This window comes from Jaculus jaculus, chromosome 14, assembly GCF_020740685.1.
Source record: "Jaculus jaculus isolate mJacJac1 chromosome 14, mJacJac1.mat.Y.cur, whole genome shotgun sequence".
Classification (NCBI taxonomy): domain Eukaryota; kingdom Metazoa; phylum Chordata; class Mammalia; order Rodentia; family Dipodidae; genus Jaculus; species Jaculus jaculus.
The window spans coordinates 24,898,318-24,919,924 of NC_059115.1; the positions used below are offsets into that span (position 1 = coordinate 24,898,318).

At 34.4% G+C, this 21,607-nt stretch overlaps 1 protein-coding gene and 1 pseudogene across 1 annotated transcript in view; both read right to left on the bottom strand.

Annotated features, from left to right (window-relative positions):
• The window catches only part of LOC101596966, a 51,184-nt pseudogene extending 35,290 nt beyond the window's left edge, over positions 1 to 15,894 (bottom strand).
• Positions 15,895 to 18,961: 3,067 nt separating this feature from the next.
• The window catches only part of Riok2 (RIO kinase 2), a 28,315-nt gene continuing 25,669 nt past the window's right edge, over positions 18,962 to 21,607 (bottom strand). Inside the window, exon 10 of the mRNA XM_004669823.2 lies at positions 18,962 to 19,254. Coding sequence (XP_004669880.2) covers positions 19,090 to 19,254 — 165 coding nt within the window. The 3' untranslated portion in view covers positions 18,962 to 19,089. The remainder of the gene's footprint in view (positions 19,255 to 21,607) is intronic.

The following is a 21,607-nucleotide window of genomic DNA, read 5'->3' on the forward strand; positions in this document are numbered from 1 at the left end:
AACAATTTGTGGCCCCAGCTCAGACATAGAAACTTGGAGAAACAAACTTAACTTAGTCATTACATTACAGATTGTATAATGAGTGTAACAACTTTGATCTTCATTGGTTTGTACTATCTAACACCATGTCTTTGTTGGCAATTTCTTTTCAATCTGGTTGTAATTTGCTAAGTTAAGAAACATGACTGTGGAACTATTATTGTTTGAAATAAGTAATGTAAGTTTGTTTGATTTGATGCATCTGAACATTCTAAAACACTCTGACATGAAAGGACTCTCTTGTTATATGCATTTGAATTCAATAGTTTAGATCATATATTTGGGTTTACTTTAGAACTAGTTGTATTGTATAATTAAATTCCATCCCATTATTCACAAACTTTGGTAAAGAGTGATTATAGTTTATCTTTAAAAGCAAATATCAGTAAGCCTTTTCTTTAGATATCTTCATTTATGGAAATGAAACAAACACATATGAATTGCTTGTGGGTTTTTTTTTTTTTGCAGATTGTACAATGACTGTAAAATTTTTGTATTTCATTGGTTTGTACTATCTAACATGATGTCTTTGTTTGTAATTTCATTTCATCCTGGTTGTAATTTGCTAAGATAAGTATGATAATGACTACAGAATACTCTGTTGTTTGAAATAAATAATGTACATTTATTTTGAGGTGTCTTAACAGTCTAGACATGAAAGTACACACATTTGCTACATGAGTTTGATTTATCTCATTCAGATGATATGATTAGGTTCAATTTAGAGCTACTTGTTATTGTGTAATTAAATTCCATCCCAATATTGTCCAACTTTGTAAAAACTGATTGTAGTTCATCTTTAATATCAAACAACATCAACAAACTGGTTGAGTTTCTTTCTTGTATTGTGCCATGAGTGTAACAACTTTGAATTTCATTGGTTTATAGTATCTATCACAATGTCTTCGTTGGTATCTTCTTTTCATTCTGGTTGTAATTTGTTAAGTAATATAATGATTGTAGAACACTATATTGTTTGAAATAAAGGAAGTAAGTTTGTTTGATTTGATGTGTCTTAACAGTCTAAAACACTCTGTCATGACAAGACACCCTTTTGTTTTCTGAAGTTGAATGCTCTAGTTTTGACCATATATTTGGGTTAACTTTTGAGCTACTTTTTATTGTGTAATTAAACTCCATATCAATATTCTCAAACTTTGGTAAAGAGTGATTGTGCTTCATCTTTAATATCAAAGAACATCAGCAAGTCTTTTCGTTAAAAGATTTCATTTATGGAAAGGATCATACTAAGTGAGGTAACACAGGCACAGAAAGCCAAACGTTGCATGTTCTCTCTCATATGTGGATCCTAGCTACAAATGATTAGACTTCTATGTGACTAGGAAGAAAACTCTGTAGTATAGGCCAGTAAGCTAGAGAAGAGATATAAAGGGAATAGAAGGAGAGAGAGGGGGCATTTAATAGGATGGTATTGTATATGTGTAAGTAAAAGAACAGATTAATGGGGGTGAAAAGGCCTGAGTGAGGTCAGGGGAAGAGACTGAGTAAAGGAAAGGTGGAGGGAGGGCTAATCAAAATCTAAGAGGATATAAATAAGTAATGTGGAAACCTACTTTTTTGGACAATGGAACTCTCAGGAGCCATAGATTGTTATTAGAAAATTTTCAGTAAGCCAGGCATGGTGGCGCACGCCTTTAATCCCAGCACTCGGGAGGCAGGGGTGGGAGGATTGCCATGAGTTCGAGGCCACCCTGAGACTCCATAGTGAATTCCAGGTCAGCCTGGGCTACAGTGAGAACCTACCTCGAAAAACCAAAAAAAAAAAAAAAGAAAATTTTCAGTGCTAGGTATGGGATACCTTCCAGTGAGTTGTTGTCCAGGGAGGTCCCTGATGCCCCCAAAACATTACAGGCCATTGCTGAGGCCCTTGGTTTCCTATTAGGAATAGATGGTAAAACCCTATTGCTGAAGACTCAACATGCTTGGGCTGCAAGGCCACTGAGAAATCCTGCTGGAACTGAGCTGATAACCTCCTCCATGTAGACCAGCTGACAGAAAACTGAAAAAGCTACATTGTATGCAATTCAATGGAAGAGAGAGAAATGAAGCAAATATGTATGAATTGGTTGAGTTTCTTCTTCAGGTTGTTATAATGACTGTAACAGCTGTGAATTTCACTGGTTTGTACTATCTAACATGATATCTTCATTGGTAACTTCACTCCAGTTATTTGATAATTTAGTAATGTGAGGACTGCAGAACAGTATATTATTTTAAAAAACTAATGTAACGTTGTTTGATTTGATGAGTCTTAACTCTAAGACACTCTGACATGAAAGGACTTTTTTTTTTTCTTATATGTGTTTGAATTCCAGAGTATCAATCACAAATTTGGGATTACTTTAGAACTAGTTGTCATGTAATTAAATTTCATCCCAATATTCACAGCCTTCAGTAAAATGAGATTGTAGTTCATCTTTAATACCAAACAATATCAACAAGCCTTTTCTTTAGAAGTTTTCATTTATGTAAATGAAGCAAATGTGAATGAATTGGTTGAGTTTATTTTTCAGATTGTATGATGAGTGTAAAAACTTGGTACTTTGTACTATCTAACAGGATGTCTTTGTTGGTCATTTCTTTTCAATCCCATTGTAATTTGCTAAGTTAAGTAACATAATGATTGCAGAACACTTTGAAATAAGTAATGTAAGTTTGTTTTCTCTTAACAGTCTAGAGCACTCTGACATGGAAGTATACACATTTGTTATATGAGTTTGATTTACCTCTAATTAGGTTCATTTTAGAGGTAGTTCTATTCTATTCTATTCCAACATTATCAAACTTTTAAAAAATTGTAGTTCATGTTTAATATCAAACATCATGAGCAAACTTTTTCTTTAGAAGTTTTCATTTATGGAAATGAAGGAAATGCATATGAATTGGTTGAGCTTCTTACACAGATTGTATGATGATTATAATAACTTTGAATTTCATTGGTTTGTACTATCTAACATGATATCTTCCTTTGTAACTTCATTTCTTTCTGGTTTTCATATGCTAAGAAAAGTACCATAATGATTGCAGAACAGTATGTTGTTTGAAATAAGTAATGTAAATTTGTTTTTAGGTGTCTTAACAGTCTAGAGCACTCCGATATGAAAGTACACTCATTTGTTATATGAGTTTGATTTATCTCATACAGATCATATAATTAGGTTCACTTTAGAGCAAGTTGTTATTGTATAACTAATTTCCATTCCAATATTTTCAAACTTTTTTTCTTTCAAAGTAGGGTCTCACTCTAGCCCAGGTTGACCTGGAATTCACTATGTAGTCTCAGGGTAGCCTCGAAATCTTGGTGATCCATCTACCTATGCCTTCCGAGTGCTGGGATTAAAGGCGTGTGCCACCACACCTGGCTATTCTCAAACTTTTAAAAAACTGATTGTAGTTCATCTTTAATACCAAACAACATCAGCAAACCTTTTCTTTAGAAGTCTTCATTTATGGAAACAAAGCAAATGTGTACAAATTGGTTGAGTTTCTTTCTCAGATTTCATGATGAGTGCAACAACTTTGTATTTCATTGGTCTGTACTATCCAACATGATGTCTTTGTTGGTAATTTCTTTTCAACCTGGTTGTAATTTGCTAAGTTAAGAAACATAACGACTGCAGAACACCATATTGTTTAAAATAAGTAATGTAATTTTGTTATGAGGCTTCTTAACAGCCTAGAGTGCTCTGACATGAAATTTGTGAGTTTATATGTTATATGAGTTTGATTTATCTCATTCAGATCATACAATTGGGTTCACTTTAGAACTAGTTGTTATTGTGTAATTAAATTCCATCCCAATATTCTCAAACTTTTAAAAGCTGATTGTAGTTCATCTTTAATATCAAACAACATTGGCAAACCTTTTCTTTAGAAATCTTTTTATGGAAACAAAGCAAATGTGTGCAAATTGACTGTTTTTTTCACAGATTGTACCATGAGTTTAACAACTTTGAACTTAATTGGTAATTTCTTTTCATTCTGGTTGCAGTTTTGTAAGTTAAGTAACATAATTACTGCAGAACACTTTATTGTTTAAAAAAAAGTAATGTAGGTTTGTTTGATTTGATGCATATTAACATTCTAAAACATGAAATATGAAAGATTCTAAAACATGAAAGGACACTCTTGTTATATATGTTTGAATTCCTTAGTTTCAATCTTTTTTTTTAAATTTTTATTTATTTATTTATTTATTAGAGAGTGACAGACACAGAGAGAAAGACAGATAGAGGGAGAGAGAGAGAATGGGCGCGCCAGGGCTTCCAGCCTCTGCAAACAAACTCCAGACGCGTGCGCCCCCTTGTGCATCTGGCTAACGTGGGACCTGGGGAACCGAGCCTCGAACCGGGGTCCTTAGGCTTCACAGGCAAGCGCTTAACCGCTAAGCCATCTCTCCAGCCCTAGTTTCAATCTTATAATTGGGTTTACTATAGAACTACCTGTTTTATTGTAATTAAATTCCATCCTGATATTCACAACCATTGATAAAAAGTGATTGTAGTTCACCTTTAATGCCAAAAAAACATCAACAAGCCTTTATGTTAGAAGTTTCCTTTATGGGAATGAAGCAAATGCATACAAATTGGTTGAGTTTCATTCACAGATTGTTCAATGAGTATAACAACTTTGAACTTCATTGGTTTATACTATCTAACATGAGGTCTTCTTTTGTAACTTCATTTCATTCCAGTTGTAATTTGCTAAGATTAGTAATATAATGATTGTAGAACAACATACTTAGAAAGAAATAAGTACTGTAAATTTGTTTGTTTTGAGTTGTCTTAACAGTCTAGAACACTCTGACATGAAAGTATACTCATGTGTTATATGAATTTGATTTATCTAGTTCTGATCATATAATTAGGTTCACTTTATTCTATTCTAATATTCTGAAACTTTAAAAAAATGATTGCAGTTCATCTTTAATATCAAACAATACTTCTCAGCAAACCTTTGCTTTAGAAATCTTAATTTGTGGAAATGAAGGAAATACATACTCATTGGGTGAGTTTCTTTCACAGATTGTACAATCGGGTAACAACTTTGAACTTCATTGGTTTGCTTGATTTGATCTTCTTAACAGTATACAACACTCTGTCATGAGAAGACTCTCTTTTGTTATATGAGTTTGAATTCCCTAGTTTGATCATATATTTGGGTTTACTTTTTTTTTTTTTTAAAAAATATTTTATTTATTTACTTGAGAGCGACAGAGACAGAGAGAAAGACAGATAGAGGGAGAGAGAGAGAATGGGCGCGCCAGGGCTTCCAGCCTCTGTAAACGAACTCCAGATGCGTGCGCCCCCTTGTGCATCTGGCTAACGTGGGATCTGGGGAACCGAGCCTCGAACCGGGGTCCTTAGGCTTCACAGGCGAGCGCTTAACCGCTAAGCCATCTCTCCAGCCCTTGGGTTTACTTTTGAGCTACTCTTTATTGTGTAATTAAATTCCATACCAGTATACTCAAACTTTGATAAAAATGATTTTAGTTCATTGGTAATATCAAAGAACAACAACCAGCCTTTTCATTAGAAGTTTTCATTTATGAAAAGGAAGCAAATGCTTGATTGAGTTTCTTTCACAGATTGTATGATGAGTATAACAGCTTTGAACTTCATGGGTTTGTACTATCTAACAAGATGTCTTCATTGGTAACTTCTTTTCATTCCAGTTATAATTTGCTCTATTAAGTAACATAATGATTTCAGAACACTATAATGTTTGAAATAAGTATTAGAAGTACGTTTGTTTTGATTTGTCTTAATGGTAGAGCACTCTGACATGAAAGTACCCTCATTTGTTATATGAGTGTGATTTATCTGCCCATATAGTATAATTAGGTTCACTTTAGAGCTAGTTGTTATTGTGTAAATAAATTCTATTCCAATATTGTCAAAGTTTTTAACAATTGATTGTAGTTGATCTTTAATATCAAACAACACCAGCAAACCTTTTTATTTAGATATTTTCATTTATGGAAATGAAGCAAATGCCTGCATATTGGTTGAGATTTTTTCACAGATTGTACAATGAGTGTAAAAACTTTGAACTTCTGCAAAACAAGTTCTGCACCCTTTAACACCATGTCTTCATTGGTAACTTCTTTTCATTTTGGTTGTTGTAATTTGCTAAGTATCATAATGAGTGTGAAACACTACATTGTTTGAAATAAGGGATGTAAGTTTCTTTCTTTTGAGTCATCTTAACAGTCAAGAACACTGCCATAATTAATTTTATATATGAGTTTGATTTATCTAGTTCTGATCATATCATTAAATTCATCTTAGAGTTAGTTGTTATTGTGTAAATAAATTCCATTCCAATATTGTCAAACTTTTAAAAAATGACTATAGTTCATCTTTAATATCAAACAACATCAGCAAACATTTCCTTTAGAATTTTAATTCATGGAAATGGAGCAAATGTGTATGAATTGGTTGATTCTTTCTCAGATGGTACTATGAGTGTAACATCTTTGAACTTCATTGGTTTCTACTATCTAACACCATGTTCTCGTTGGCAACTTCTTTTCATTACTGTTGTAATATGCTAAGATAAGTAACATACTGACTATAGAACAAAACATTGTAATAAGTGATGTAAGTTTATTTGATTTGATGTGTCTCAACATTCTAAAACACTCTGACATGAAAGGACACTCTTTTGTTATATGTGTTTTAATTCCCTTGTTTCAATCATATATTTAGGTTTACTTTAGATATAGTAGTTATTTTGTAATTATGTTCTATCCCAATACTCAGAATCTACTTGTTAAAAAGTATTTGTAGGGCTGGAGAGATGGCTTAGCGGTTAAGCGCTTGCCTGTGAAGCCTAAGGACCCCGGTTCGAGGCTCGGTTCCCCAGGTCCCACGTTAGCCAGATGCACAAGGGGGCGCACGCGTCTGGAGTTTGTTTGCAGAGGCTGGAGGCCCTGACGCGCCCATTCTCTCTCTCTCCCTCTATCTATCTGTCTTTCTCTCTGTGTCTGTCGCTCTCAAATAAATAAATAAATAAAATTAAAAAAAAAAAGTATTTGTAGTTCATCTTTAATAAAAACAACATCAACAAGCCTTTTCATTAGAAGTTTTCGATTATGGAAACAAAGCAAATGTGTGTGAATTGCTGGAGGTTCTTTTGCAGATTGTACGATGAGTATAACAACTTTGAACTTCATTGGTTTTTACTATCTAACACCATGCCTTCGTTGGTAACTTCTTTTCATTCTGGTTGTAATTTGCAGAACCCTATAATGTTTGAAATAAGTCATGTAAGTTTGTTGGTTTTGAGGCATCTTAACAGTCTAGAGAACACTGACAAGAAAGTACACTCATTTGTTACATGTCTTTGATTTATCTCGTTCAGATCATATAATTAGGTTCACATTAGAGCTAGTTGTTACTTTGTTAGCAAATGCTATCCCAATATTCTCATACTTTAAAAACTGATTGCAGTTCATCTTTAATACCAAACAACATCAATAAGCCTTTTAATTAGAAGTTTGCATTTATGGAAATGAAGAAAATGTGTACAAATTGGTTGGGTTTCTTTTGCAGATAGTATGATGAGTGGAATGGCTTGGAACTTCCTTCACTTATACTGTTTAATACAGCGTCTTCGTTGGTAAATTCCTTTCATTTTGGTTATAATTTCCTAGGATGAGTAACATAATGATTGCAGAAACTATATTGTTTGAAAACAGGTAAGTTTGTTTATTTTGAGGCGTCTAGAGCACTCTGACATGAAAGTACTCTCATTTGTTACATGTCTTTGATTTATCTCGTTCAAGTCATATAAATAGGTTCACTTTAGAGCTAGTTGTTACTGTGTTAGTAAATGCTGTTCCAATATCCTCAAACTTTAAAAAAATTGATTGTAGTTCATATTTAATATCCAACAAGATCAGCAATCCTTTTCTTGAGAAGGGTTCATTTGTGAAAACAAAAACAAATGCCTATGAAGTGGTTGAGTTTCTGTTGCAGATTGTACGATGACTATAACAACTTTGAATCTCACTGGTTTGTACTATCTAACACAATGTCTTTGTTTATAACTTCTTTTCATTCATGCTATAATTTGCTGAGTTAACTAAAATGATTGCAGAAGACTATATGGCTTGAAATGAGTATGTACGTTTGTTTCATTTGTTGCGTCTTAACATTCTAAAACACTGTGACCTAAAAGGACCCTGTTTTGTTATATGAGTTTGCTTTCCTTAGTTTTGATCATATATTTGGGTTTACTTTTGGGCTAGTTGTTATTCCACCCCAATATTCTTAAACTTTGATAAAAAGTCATTGTAGTTCATCTTTAATATCAAACAGCATCAATGAGCTTTTCCTATAGAAGTTTTTCTTATGGCAGAGAAGAAAGTGTATATGAATTGACTGAGTTTTTTTTTTTTGCAGACTGTACAATGAGTATAATAACTTCATTGGTTTATACTATCTAACACCATGTCTTCATTTTTAACTTCCTTTCCTCATTCTGCTTGCAACTTACTAAGTAACATAGTGATAGCTGAGCACTATATTGTTTTGAAATAAATAATGTAAGTTTGTTTGATTTGATGTGACTTAACAGTCTACAACACTGTGTCATGAAAGGAGATGCTTGATTTTGAATTCCCTAGTTTGATTATATATTTGGGTTTACTTTTGAGCTAGTTGTTATTGTGTAATCAAATTCCACTATTCTCAGACTTTGGTAAAAAGTGTTTGCAGTTCATCTTTAGTATCAAAGAACATCAACAAGCCTTTTCATTAGAAGCTTTCATTTATGGAAACCAAAGAAATGTGTATGAATTGGCTGAGTTTCTTGTGCAGATTGAAGGATGAATGTAACAACTTTGAACATCATTGGTTTGTACTATCTAACACGTTTTTCACTGGAAGTTTTCATTTATGGAAACAAAGGAATGCACATGAATTTGTTGAGTTCCTTTCGCAGATTGTACAATGAGTTTAACAGCTTTGAACTTCATTTGTACTAACACATTGTCTTTGTAGCTTCATTTCATTTCACTTGTACTCTGCTAAGTAACATAATGATGTCAGAACACTGCATTGTTTGAAATAAGTAACGTAAGCTTGACTACATGTACCCTAACAGTCTAAAACACTGTGTCATGAAAGCAGACTCGTTTGTAATATGACTTTGAATTCCCTAGTTTGATCATATATTTGGGATTCCTTTTGAGCTAGGATTTATTGTGTAATTAACTTCCATACTAGTATTCTCAAACTTTGGTAAAAAATGTTTGCAGTTCATCTTTAAAATCAAAGAACATCAAAAGGCCTTTTTGTTAGAAGTTTTCATTTATTGACAGGAACCAAATACGAAAGCAAATGACTCTGAATTCATTGAGTTTCTTTTGTAGATTATAGGATGAGTTTAACATCTTTGAACTTCAATAGTTTGTGCTATGCAACACAATGTCTTTGTTGGTAGCTTCTCTTTATTCCAGTTGTATTTTTCCAAGACAAGTAACATAATATCTGCAGAACACTATATAGTTTTAAATAAGTAATACAAGTTAATTTGTTTTGATGTGTCCTAGCAGTCTAGAACACTCTGACATAAAAGTACACTCACCTGTTATATGCCTTTCATGTATCCCTTTCAGATGATGTAACTAGGTTCACTTTAGAGCTAGTTTTTATTGTGTAAATAAATTCCATTTCAATATTCTCAAACTTTTGAGCCTTTGATTATAGCTCATGTATAACATCAAGCAACATAAGCAAACCTTTGCTTTAGAAGTTTTCTTTTATGGAAATGAAGCAAATGCCTACAAAATGGTTGCCTTTCTTTCGCAGATAGTATGATGAATGTAACCACTTCATTGGTTTGAACTATCCAACACATTGTCTTTGTTGGTAACTTCTTTTCATTCTGGTTGTAATTTGCTATGTTAGGTAAATAATGATAGCAGAACACTTATTGTTTGAAATAAGTCATGTAAGCTTGTTGGTCTTTGAGGCATCTTAACAGTCTAGAGCACTCTGACAAGAAATTACACTTATTTATTACATGCCTTTGATTTATCTTGTTCAGATCATATGTTACTGTGTTAGTAAATGCTATCCCAATATTCTTATACATTTAAAAAACTGATTGCAGTTCATCTTTAATATCAAACATCAACAAGCCTTTTCGTTAGAAGTTTGCATTTATGGAAATGAAGAACATGTGTTCAAATTGGTTAGGTTTCTTTCACAGATTGCATGATGAGTGTCACGGCTTTGTACTTTATTCACATGTACTGTTTAACACAAAGTCCTCATTGGTAAATTCCATTCATTCGGTTATAATCTCCTAAATTGAGTTTTGTCACAGACTGTATGATGAGTGTAACAGCTATGAACTTCATTGGTTTGTACTATCTAATGCCATGTCTTCGTTTGTAACTTCCTTTCATTTTGCTTGTAATATGCTAAGTAACATAATGATAGCCAAACACTATGTTTTTTTTGAAATAAGTAACATAAGTTTGTTTGATTTGATGTGACTTAACAGTCTACAACACTGTGCCATGAAAGGAGACTCTTTTGTTATATGAGTTTGAATCCCCTAATGTGACCATATATTTGGGATTCCCTTAGAGCTAGTTTTTATTGTGTAATTAACTTCCATACCACTATTCTCAAATTTTGGTAAAAAGGAACCAAACATGTAAGCAAATAAGTACAAATACATTGAGTTTCTTTTGTAGATTGTAGGATCAATGTAACAAATATGAACTTCAATAATTTGTGCCATGCAACATGATGTCTTTGTGGGTAATTTCTTTTCATTCCTGTTGTAATTTTCTAAAATACATAACTTAATAACTGCAGAATACTACATTGTTTTTAATAAGTAATACAAGTTCATTTGTTTTGATGTGTCTGAAAAATCTGGAGCACTCTGACAGGAAAGTACACTCATGTGTCATATGCATTTAATGTATCTATTTCAGATCACGTAATTAGGTTCACATCAGAGCTAGCTGTTACTGTGTAAATAAATTCTATTCCAATATTGTCAACCTTTTAAAACTTGTATTGTAGTTCATGTATAACATCATGAAACCTTTCTTTAGAAGTTTTCATTTATGTAAATGAAGCAAATGCCTACGAATTAATTGAGCATCTTTCGCAGATGTACAATGCGGGTAAGAACTTTATTGGTTTGAACTATCCAACATGTTGTCTTTGTTGGTAACTTCTTTTCTTTCTGGTTGTAATTTGCTATGTTAGGTAACATAATGATAGCAGAACACTATATAGTTTGAAATAAGTCATGTAAGTTTGCTGGTATTTGTCCTGAAAGTGCACTCATCTGTTACATGTCTTTGATTTATCTCATTCAGATCATATAACTAGGTTCACTTTAGACCAAGTTGTTACTGTGTCAGTGAATGGTAGCCCAATATTCTCATTATTTTAAAAACTGATTGCAGTTCATCTTTAATAACCAACAATATCAACAAGCCCTTTCGTTAGAAGTTTGCATTGATGGAAAGGAAGAACACGTGTACAAATTAATGGGTTACATTCGCAGATTGTACAGTGAGTGTGATGGCTTTGAACTTCCTTCACTTGAACTGTTTAACACAATGTCTTCATTGGTAAATTCCATTAATTTTGGCTAATTTCCTAAGATGAGTAACATAATGATTGCAGGAATATTGTCTGAAAAAAGTCATGTAAATTTGTTATTGTGAAGTGTCTTAACAGTCTGGAGCACTCTGAAATGAAAGTCCACTCATTTGTTACATGTCTTTGATTTCTCTCATTCAGATCATGTAACTAGGTTGACCATAAAGGGAGTTGTTACTATGTTAGTAAATGATATTCCAATATCCTCAAACTTTAAAAAAATTGATTGTAGTTCATATTAATATCTAAAAAGATCAGCAATACTTTTCTTGAGAAGTGTTCATCTATGAAAATGAACCAAATGCCTACAAAGTGGTTGAGTTTCTGTCCCAGATTGTATGATGACTATAACAACTTTGTATTTCTTTGGTTTGTACTATCTAACACCACTGTAAGTTGGCTGAGTTAACTATAATAATGATTGCAGGGAACTGTGATTGGAATGGAATATGTACGTTTGTTTCATTTGGTGTGTCTTAACATTCTCAAACACTGTCACCTGAGAGGACACTGTTTTATGAGTTAGATGACCTTAGTGTCAATCTTGTAGAGCGAGTTATTGTGCAATAAAATTCCTTCACGACATTCTTACACTTTGATAAAAAACATTGTAGTTTGATTTGATAAAACATTGTAGTTTATCTTTAATATCAAGTAACAACAATGAGCGCTTCCTTTAGGTTTCACTTATGGCAGGGAAGAAACTGCATATCAAATGACTGAGTTTTTTTTTGCAGAGTGCAGTATGAGTGTAACAGCTTTGAAATTTATTGTGAGGTAGGGTCTCACTCTGGTCCAGGCTGACCTGGAATTAACTCTGTAGTCTCAGGGTGGCCTCAAACTCATGGCGATCCTCCTACCTCTGCCTCCCGAGTGCTGGGATTAAAGGCGTGCGCCACCATGCCCGGCTAATTCTCACAAATTTTAAAAACTGATTGTAGTTCATCTTTAATAACCAACCACATCAACAAGCACTTTCGTTAGAAGTTTTCATTGATGGAAATGAAGAACATGCATACAAATTGGTTGGGTTACTTTGGCAGGTTGTATGATGAGTGTAAAGGCTTTGAAATTCCTTCACTTAAACTGTTTAACACAGTATCTTTTTGGTAAATTCCACTCATTTCGGTTATAATTTCCTAAGATGAGTAACAAAATGTTTCAAGAAACTGTACCATTTGGAAAAAGTCATATAAATTTGATTATTTTCAGGTGTCTGAACAGTCTAGAGCCGTCTGAAATGAAAGTCCACTCATTTGTTACATGTCTTTGATTTATCTCGTTCAGGTCACATAACTAGATTCACTTTAGAGCTAGTTGTTACTCTGTTAGTAAATGCTATTCCAATATTCTCAAACATTAAAAAAAAAAAAAGACTGTAGTTCACATTTGGTATCCAACAACAGCAGCCATCATTTTCTTGAGAAATGTTCATTTATGAAAACAAAGCGAATGCCTTCCAAGTGGTAGAATTTGTGTTGCAGATTGTCCGATGACTACAACTTTGTACTTCTTTACTTCGTACTAGCTAACACAATGTGTTTGTTGTTAACTTCTTTTCATTCCCACTGTAGTTTGCTGAGTTAACTCTAATAATGACTGCAGGAGACTGTGTGATTGGAAATGAATATGTATGTTTGCTTCATTTGGCATGTCTCAACATTCTAAAATACTGGGACGTAAAAGGACACTGCTTTGTTTTATGAGTTTGATTGCCTTAGTTTCGCTCTTGTATTTAGGTTTACTTTCAAGCTAGTTTGTTGGGCCTTGAGAGGCCTGGACGTGAGGGCTAGTGGAACTTCCTGAGCCTAGCTAGTTTGGCGACCTGCCTCTGGCCAGCTATGACTCAGCACGGCGCCAAATTGCCTCTGGCCTGCTACTTCTACATAGGAAGTTAGAGATCCTGTGCGGGCACACTCTTAGAACCAATCATTTCAAAAGTCACAGTATGCTATTGACCCTTACACCTCACCCCATCCTGAGATTCCCACCCTCATTCTCAACACTATGTAAACACCTGCCTGTTACAATAAAGTGAGATCCTGCTTCGACAAGTCTCCTGACTCAGTATGTTTCTCTCCAGTGACTAGGACAGGGTCTGGGTCGGGAACACTCCCAAGGAGAGACCGGCAGGACCAGCTCTCCTACAGCCCTACCTTCCGGAGAACCTGCCACTAGTTACAGTGAATTGAGTTTTTTCACAGCGTGTACAATGAGTGTAACAGCTTTGAACTTCATTGGATTTGACCATCTATTGCGATGTATTTGTTGCTAACTTCTTTTCATTCCATGTAATTTTCTAAGATAAGTAACATAATAATTGCAGAACACTATATTTGAAATCAGTAATACAAGTTCATTTGATTTGATGCGTCTTAGCAGTCTAGAGTACTCCGACACAAAAGTACACTCATTTGTTATATGCCTTTCATGTATCTCTTTCAGATCATATAGTTAGGTTCACTTTAGAGTTAGTTGCTATTGTGTAAACAAATTCTAATCCAATTCCCTCAAATTTTTAAAACTCTGATTGTAGTTCATGTATAACATCAAACAACATCAGCAAACCCTTTCTTTTGAAGTTTTCATTTAAGGAAATGAACCAAATGCCTATGCATTTGTAGAGCATCTTTCGCTGATTGTATGATGTGTGTAAGAACTTCATTGGTTTGAACTATCCAACACATTGTCTTTGTTGGTAACTTCTTTTCTTTCTGGTTGTATTTTGCTATATTAGGTCTTATGTTAAGCTATTGATAGCAAAACACTATATTGTTTGAAATAAGTCACATCAGTTTGTTGGTCTTTGACCTGTAAGTCCACTCATCTGTTACATGTTTTTGATTTTTCTCATTCAAATCACATCATTAGGTTCACTTTAGAGCTAGTTGTTTATGTGCTAGTAAATGCCATCCCAATATTCTCATGCATTTTAAAAGCCGATTGCAGCTCATCTTTAATAACCACCAACATCAACAAACGTTTTTGATAGAAGTTTGCATTGATGTAAATGAAGCACATGTGTAGAATTTGGTTGGGTTTCTTTCGCAGATTGTACAATGAGTGTGATGGCTTTAAACTTCCTTCGCTTGAACTGTTTAATGCAGTGTCTTCGTTGGTAAATTCCATTCATTTCTGTTTTCCTAAGATGAGTAACATGATTGCAGAAACTGTTTGAAAAAAGTAATGTAAATTTGTTTATTGTCAGGTGCCTTAACAGTCTGGAGCATTCTGAAATGAAAGCCCACTCATTTGTTACGTGTCTTTGATTTATTGCATTCAGATCATATAACCAGGTTCACTTTAGAGCTCGTTGATACTATGTTAGTAAATGCTATTCCAATATTCTCAAACTTAAAAAAATTGATTGTTCATTATTTAATATCCAACAACAGCATCGTTTTCTTAATAAGTGTTCATTTATGAAAACAAAGCAATGCCCTCCAAGTAGTTTTCTGTTGCAGATTGTACAATGACTGTAACAATTTTGTACTTCTTTGCTTTGGACTAACACAATGTGTTTGTTGTTAACTTCTTTTCATTCCCCCGTATTATGCTGAGTTAACTCTAATAATGGTTGCGGGAGACTGATTGGAAATGAATATGTATGTTTGTTTCATTTGGTGTGTAGTAAAATTCTAAGATACTGCGACCTGTTTTGTTTACTGAGTTTGATTGTCTTAGTTTCAATGTTGTATTAGGGTTTACTTTTGAGCTAGTTATTGTGCAATTCTAGTCCTTTGCAAAATTCTTAAACTTTGATAAAAAGTCATTGCAGTTACATGTCTTTGACTTATCGCAATCAGATCATATAACTAGCTTCACTTTAGAGCTAGTTGATACTGTTAGTAAATGCTATGATATCAAACTTTTAAATAATTGATTGTAGTTTAAATTTAATATTGTTTCGTTTCATGTGTCTAACTTTCTAAACACTGGGATGTGAAACGACAGTGCTTTGTTTTGAGTTTGATTGCCTTACTTTCACTCTTGTATTTAGGTTTACTTTCAAGCTAGTCATTGTGCATTTATTCGTTCATTCTTACACTTTGATGAAGTCATTATAGTTCATCATCACAACATCAATGAACATTCCTCTTGAAGTTTTCACTGATGTCAGGGAAGAAATTGCATGTGAATTACTTGAGTTTTTCACAGAGTGTACAATGAGTGTAATAGCTTTGAAAGTCATTGGCTTTGACCATTTAATGTGATGTCTTTGTGGGTAACTTCTTTTGATTTCAGATGTAATTTTCTAAGAGAAGTAACATAATAACTGCAGAACATTATATTGTTTGAAATCAGTAATACAATTTCATTTGTTTTGATGCATCCTAGCAGTCTAGAGCACCTGACCCGAAAGTACACTCATTTGTTGTATGTTATATTTCAGGTATCTTTCAGATCATATACTTAGGTTCACTTTAAAGCTAGTTGCTATTGTGTAACTCTTGATTGTAGCTCATGTAAAAGAAAGGAAGCAAATGCCAACGAATTGGTTGAACATCTTTCACAGATTGTTCAATACCTGTGAAAACTTCATTGGTTTGAACTACCCAACAGGTTGTCTTTGTTGGTAACTTCTATTCTTTCTGGTTGTAATTTGCTGTTAGGTAACATAATGATAGCAGAACACTATACTGTTTGAAATAAATCACATAAATTTGTTGTTCTTTGACCTGAAAGTCCACTCACCTGTTACATGGCTTTGATTTATCCCGTACAGAACATATAACTGGGTTCACTTTAGACCTAGTTGTTACTATGTCAGTAAATGCTAGCCCAATATTCCCATACATTTTAAAAACCGATTGCAGTTCATCTTTAATAAGCAACAACATCAACAAGCGCTTTTGTTAGAAGTTTGTGTTGATGAAAATGAAGAACATGCATCAAAATTGGTTGGGTTTCTTTCACAGAATGTATGATGAGTGTGATGGCTTTGAACTTCCTTCGCTTGAACTGTTTAAACACAATGTCTTCGTTGGTAAATTCCATTCATTTCAGTTATAATTTCCTAAGATGAATAACTTAATGATTGAAGAAACTGTACTGTTTGAAAAAAGTCATGTAAATTTGTTATTTTCAGGCGCCTTAACAGTCTGGAGCATTCTGAATGAAAGTCCACTCGTTTGTTACACATCTTTGATTTATTGCATTCAGATTGTATAATTAGTTTCACTTTAGAGATAGGTGTTACTGTATTAGTAAATGCTATTTCAATATTCTCAAACTATATAAAACTGATTGTAGTTCATATTCAGTATCCACAAAAATAGCCATAGTTATCTTGAGAAGTGTTAATTTATGAAAACAGAGCAAATGCCTTCCAAGTGTTTGAGTTTCTGTTGCAGATTAGACGATGACAACTTTGTACTTCTTTGCTTTGTACTAGCTACAATGCGTTTGTTATTAACTTTTCATTCCCACTGTAGTTTGCTGAGTTAACTATAATAATGATTACAGAAGACTGTGTGATTGGAAATGAATATGTACATTTGTTTCATTTGGCGTGTCTTAACATTCTAAAACACTGGGACATGACAGGACACCATTTTGTTTTATGAGTTTGATTGCCTTAGTTTTGATCTTGTATTTAGGTTTACTTTCGAGCTCATTATTATGCAATTCTATTCCTTCATGACATTCTTACACTTTCATAAAAAGTCATTGTAGTTCATCATTAATATCAATCAACATCAATGAGCATTTCCTTTAAAGTTTTCACTTATGGCAGTGCTGGGATTAAAGGTGTGCCACACCATGCCCAGTTTCGATGGACATTTTCTTATATCCAGATATTCAAGTGAACTTCACAGATAATGAAAATAGCTAGTAGAATTTTGCAAAGGCATAAGGGAACTTGATGTCTTTACTGTGGAAAAGCATCTACTATATTCCTTCAAGTTTATAAATATCCCTGATAAGAGTAATTTACAGACAACCTGTTGATCACTGTGGGGTGACATTACCATCTACTGGTCATTATGCATTGCATATGGACTCCCTCTACTGGTCTGCTCAGAGATGCTTAAGGGACAATGGAACTTGTACATACTTGAGGAAGGGCCATGGTTTTAGTTTTTCTTACTAATTACTTGCTAATATTGATGTAAGGACATGCTCGTATTTTATTGCCCATAAAAGAAAATGAGAAAGTACATTTCAACCCTCCCCCTAACCACAAGAGCAAAAATTGTCTATGAAATTTGGAAGGATTGAGCTGGAGAGATGCCTTAGTGATCAGGGACTGGGAAGCCTAAGGACCCAGGTTTGACTGCCCAGGACCCACGTAAACCAGATGCACAATGTGGCATGCATGCATCTGGAGTTTGTTTCAAGTGGGTGGATGCCCTGGCACACCTATTCTTTCTCTCTCCCCCCTTTGCCTCTTTCTTCCAAATAAAAGTAAATTTTTTTTTTTTAAATTGGAAGGATTATCTTGAGTTTGTTTCCATGACTGCATAGCCAATGCAAACAGCACCACAGGGATAGGCTCAACTACTAATTATTCAGTATTGGCTTATCATTCCTACTTGACTAAAAGCAGAGGCGGTAGTCAGTTCTCTCACTGGCCAAATAGAAAGAAAGCAACTAACTGTCATCAGAACTTCTGTGATAAATGCTGTTCTAATTGCTATATCTGACTGAGGGCTTAGGTGCCAGGCATGGTTCTAAGGACTTCTCTTGTACTGTTTCATGTCAAAGCAACTGTTCAAAGAGGTTACAACTCCAAATGTAACAGTCAGAAAGGTCAGGCTGAAGCAGACAGAGATGACGATGATGACTGCTTTAGGTTGTTTCTGCTGTGCAGTGAAAGGCCTGGGATCTGAAGCCACTAATCTACCCTTCCAGAGAGACCAAGAATCAAAGCAAAACAAAAATGGTGACGCTGTTTTTCTTTTTTTGAGAGAGAGAGAGGGAGAAAATGGGCATGCCAGGGCCTTTCTTCAGCTGCTATGAACGAACCTCAGGTATGTGCACCCCCCTGCATGCATGTGTGACATTACACACCATCACTTTTATGTCTGGCTACATGGGACCTGGAGATTTGAACATGCATCCTTAGGCTTCACATGGAAGTGCCTTACCTGCTCAACCATCTCTCCAGCCCGACACCATTTTAAAATGATGCAAAAAAACATTAAAAGTATTTTGAAAAAGTTATATTAGCAGTTTTACCATAGTACTTTAAAAATAGGTTGCTTAGCAGATTTACTGATAATTATTCTTTGGAAAATACATATTCGTAAGCCAAGTTTCTAGATTAAAGTTGTTTTATTTCTCTATTTACATGCTATCCTTGATCAAAAAAGATTAAAAGCTGAAAGTAGAATTATGGTAACTTACAAACTATACAGTAGAAATATACATGATTTGAAATACGTTAGTCTCCCCAAAAGCTGGCTGCTTCCAAACTTGATTTGATATTTTGCATGTTTTCTCTCCGTTGTTTGGTAAATATGTTTGCTTCTCCTTTCTGCAATCGACGTCTGACAGTTGATTTTTGCTGCTTTGTCAGCTGACGTTTCACCTTTTGTTTCACCAGTTCCTGCAAAAGAGTATGTAAATTGGTCTTCCTAATAGCCATTTCAATCAGGGGCAGAAATCCACTAAAACAAAGACTGACCCTACCGTAGCTTTCCAATTTGTATGAGAAAAATGGAATTTTAAATCCCCAAGATAGGACTGTATGAATCATTATATAAAATGAACCAGGAAGAGCTGCTCAGACAAAGTAGGGACATGGAGTGGTCACCATGTGGCACTGTGGTGATGTTAAACAGATACGGACCTCACCATTTGCTGCTCCATCTTGTTTCTACTGCTTTCTAATAAATTTAAGTAAATAAATAAATTTTAAAATAATGTGTTTTAGGACTGGAGAGATGGCTTAGCAGTTAAGATGCTTGCCTGCGAAGCTAAAGACCCAGATTCAACTGCCCAGGACCTACATAATCCAGATGTACAAGGTGGCACATGCATCTGGAGCTCATTTGCAGTGGCTATAGGCCCTAATGTGCCCATTCTGTCTCTCTCTCTCAAATAAACTAATGAATGAAATATAAAAAGTGTTTGGTTTGTGAGAAATCAAAATCCCAGGAAGAATATAAAATAGTAAGGCCAAGAGCAGACAATTATGAACTGTGAGAAATCTACATTAAATATTTTGCATTTTAATATGTGCCATATAGATTTCAGTTTTATGTTCAGAAAATCAGGTAAATACAAGTTTCAAATACGCAGAAAAAACACATGAAACCAATCACACACTGCTACACTGCTGGAATTTCAACTTTGGATTGATTGGTCTGGCAGGTTCTAAATGTTTCTGCTGCCACGCAGAGGTCCCAGAACTAGAAGTGTGCTATTATATTATATATGACTATATTGTTATTTTTACTTTGTGTTTGGTAACACTCATTTTGTAATGTCCCAGTGTTATCCAACACAAAACATACATTTAAAAATTTTAGCCAGGCGTGGTGGCACACACCTTTAATCCCAGCACTCGGGAGGCAGAGGTAGGAGGATCGCTGTAAGTTCAAGGCCACCCTGAGACAAAAGAGTGAATTCCAGGTTAGCTTGGACTAGTGTGAGACCCTACCTCAACCCCCCCCAAAAAGTTTAAAAAAATTATTTATTAATTTTAATATTTTTCATGTTTATTTATTTATTTGAGAGAAAGACAGAGAAATTGGTGTGCCTGGGACTCTAGCCACTGCAAATGAACTCCAGACACATGCACCATTTTGTGTATCTGGCTTACATGGGTCCTGGGGAATTGAACCTGGGTCCTTTGACTTTGTAGGCATGCACCTTAACCGTTAAGGCATCCCTTCAGCCCAGAACAAACATTTTATTGACACTATATTTGAACTTGGAATAAGTAGTTTAGGAAAAGGAAGTTACTTCTTTTCTTTTGAATTTATCTTTTTCCTTTTTAAAAAAAACTCATGTAAATTAACACTAAAAACCAACTCCAATGGCATACAATTTACCTTAAGCAGAAAGGGAAGCCCAAAACACCAATTATGTAATTTCAATTTATGGGAAAAAAAGGGTTAAATTGCTGTTACTAATTACTTTCTCAATTCTGGATGACAGAAAATTAATTTTTAGAAAACATAAACTAATTTGTAAAACAAAAACAAGACTAGGAATACTCACACACTAGCTTTTGTTGACTGACTGGTAAAGGAATCAGAAGTAACAATCAAAAGTAGTTTTGTTTCCTTTATCAGAGGAGATAGATAGGACAATTAGAAATTTCTGTCTTATTTAGGCAGGCAAGAATGAGGTTTTTTCCCATAGCACTGATGCCAGGGAGCTGAAGAAGCAATGTCTCCATAGGCCAGTGAGAGTGGACCAATTCTTACTTCTGGGTAGGTCAAGAAGAAGGCTGCCTCACATGCAGAAAAGCTTCCCATTTGGAGCTGGAATATTTTGTCCTGAAAATGATCTCAGGGCACTACTACTAAAATTCCAAAGGAACCAACACAAACTCTGAGAGGGCTGGAGAAATGGCTTAGTGATTAAGGTGTTTGCCTACAAAGCCAAAAGACCCAGATGCGATTCCCCAGGACCCACATAAGCCAGATGCACAAGGTGGCACACATGTCTGAAGTTCATTTACAGCATCTATAGGCCCTGGTATATCCATTCATTTTCTCTCTCTGCTTTTTTCTCTTTCAAATAAATAAATGAAAATTAAAAATATAAGAAAAAAAAAACACCTTTAAGATAAAGAAAAAACCTCCCTGAAAGCTCTGATCACTCCAGTTGAGAATGAACATTTTTTTTCTAGCTGCTATAATTTCGTAACTTTAATATGAGAAACTCAAATGTGCAAGAGTATCTGTAATCCTCAGAGTACGTAGCCTCATCACTATGGCCTAGCAAAC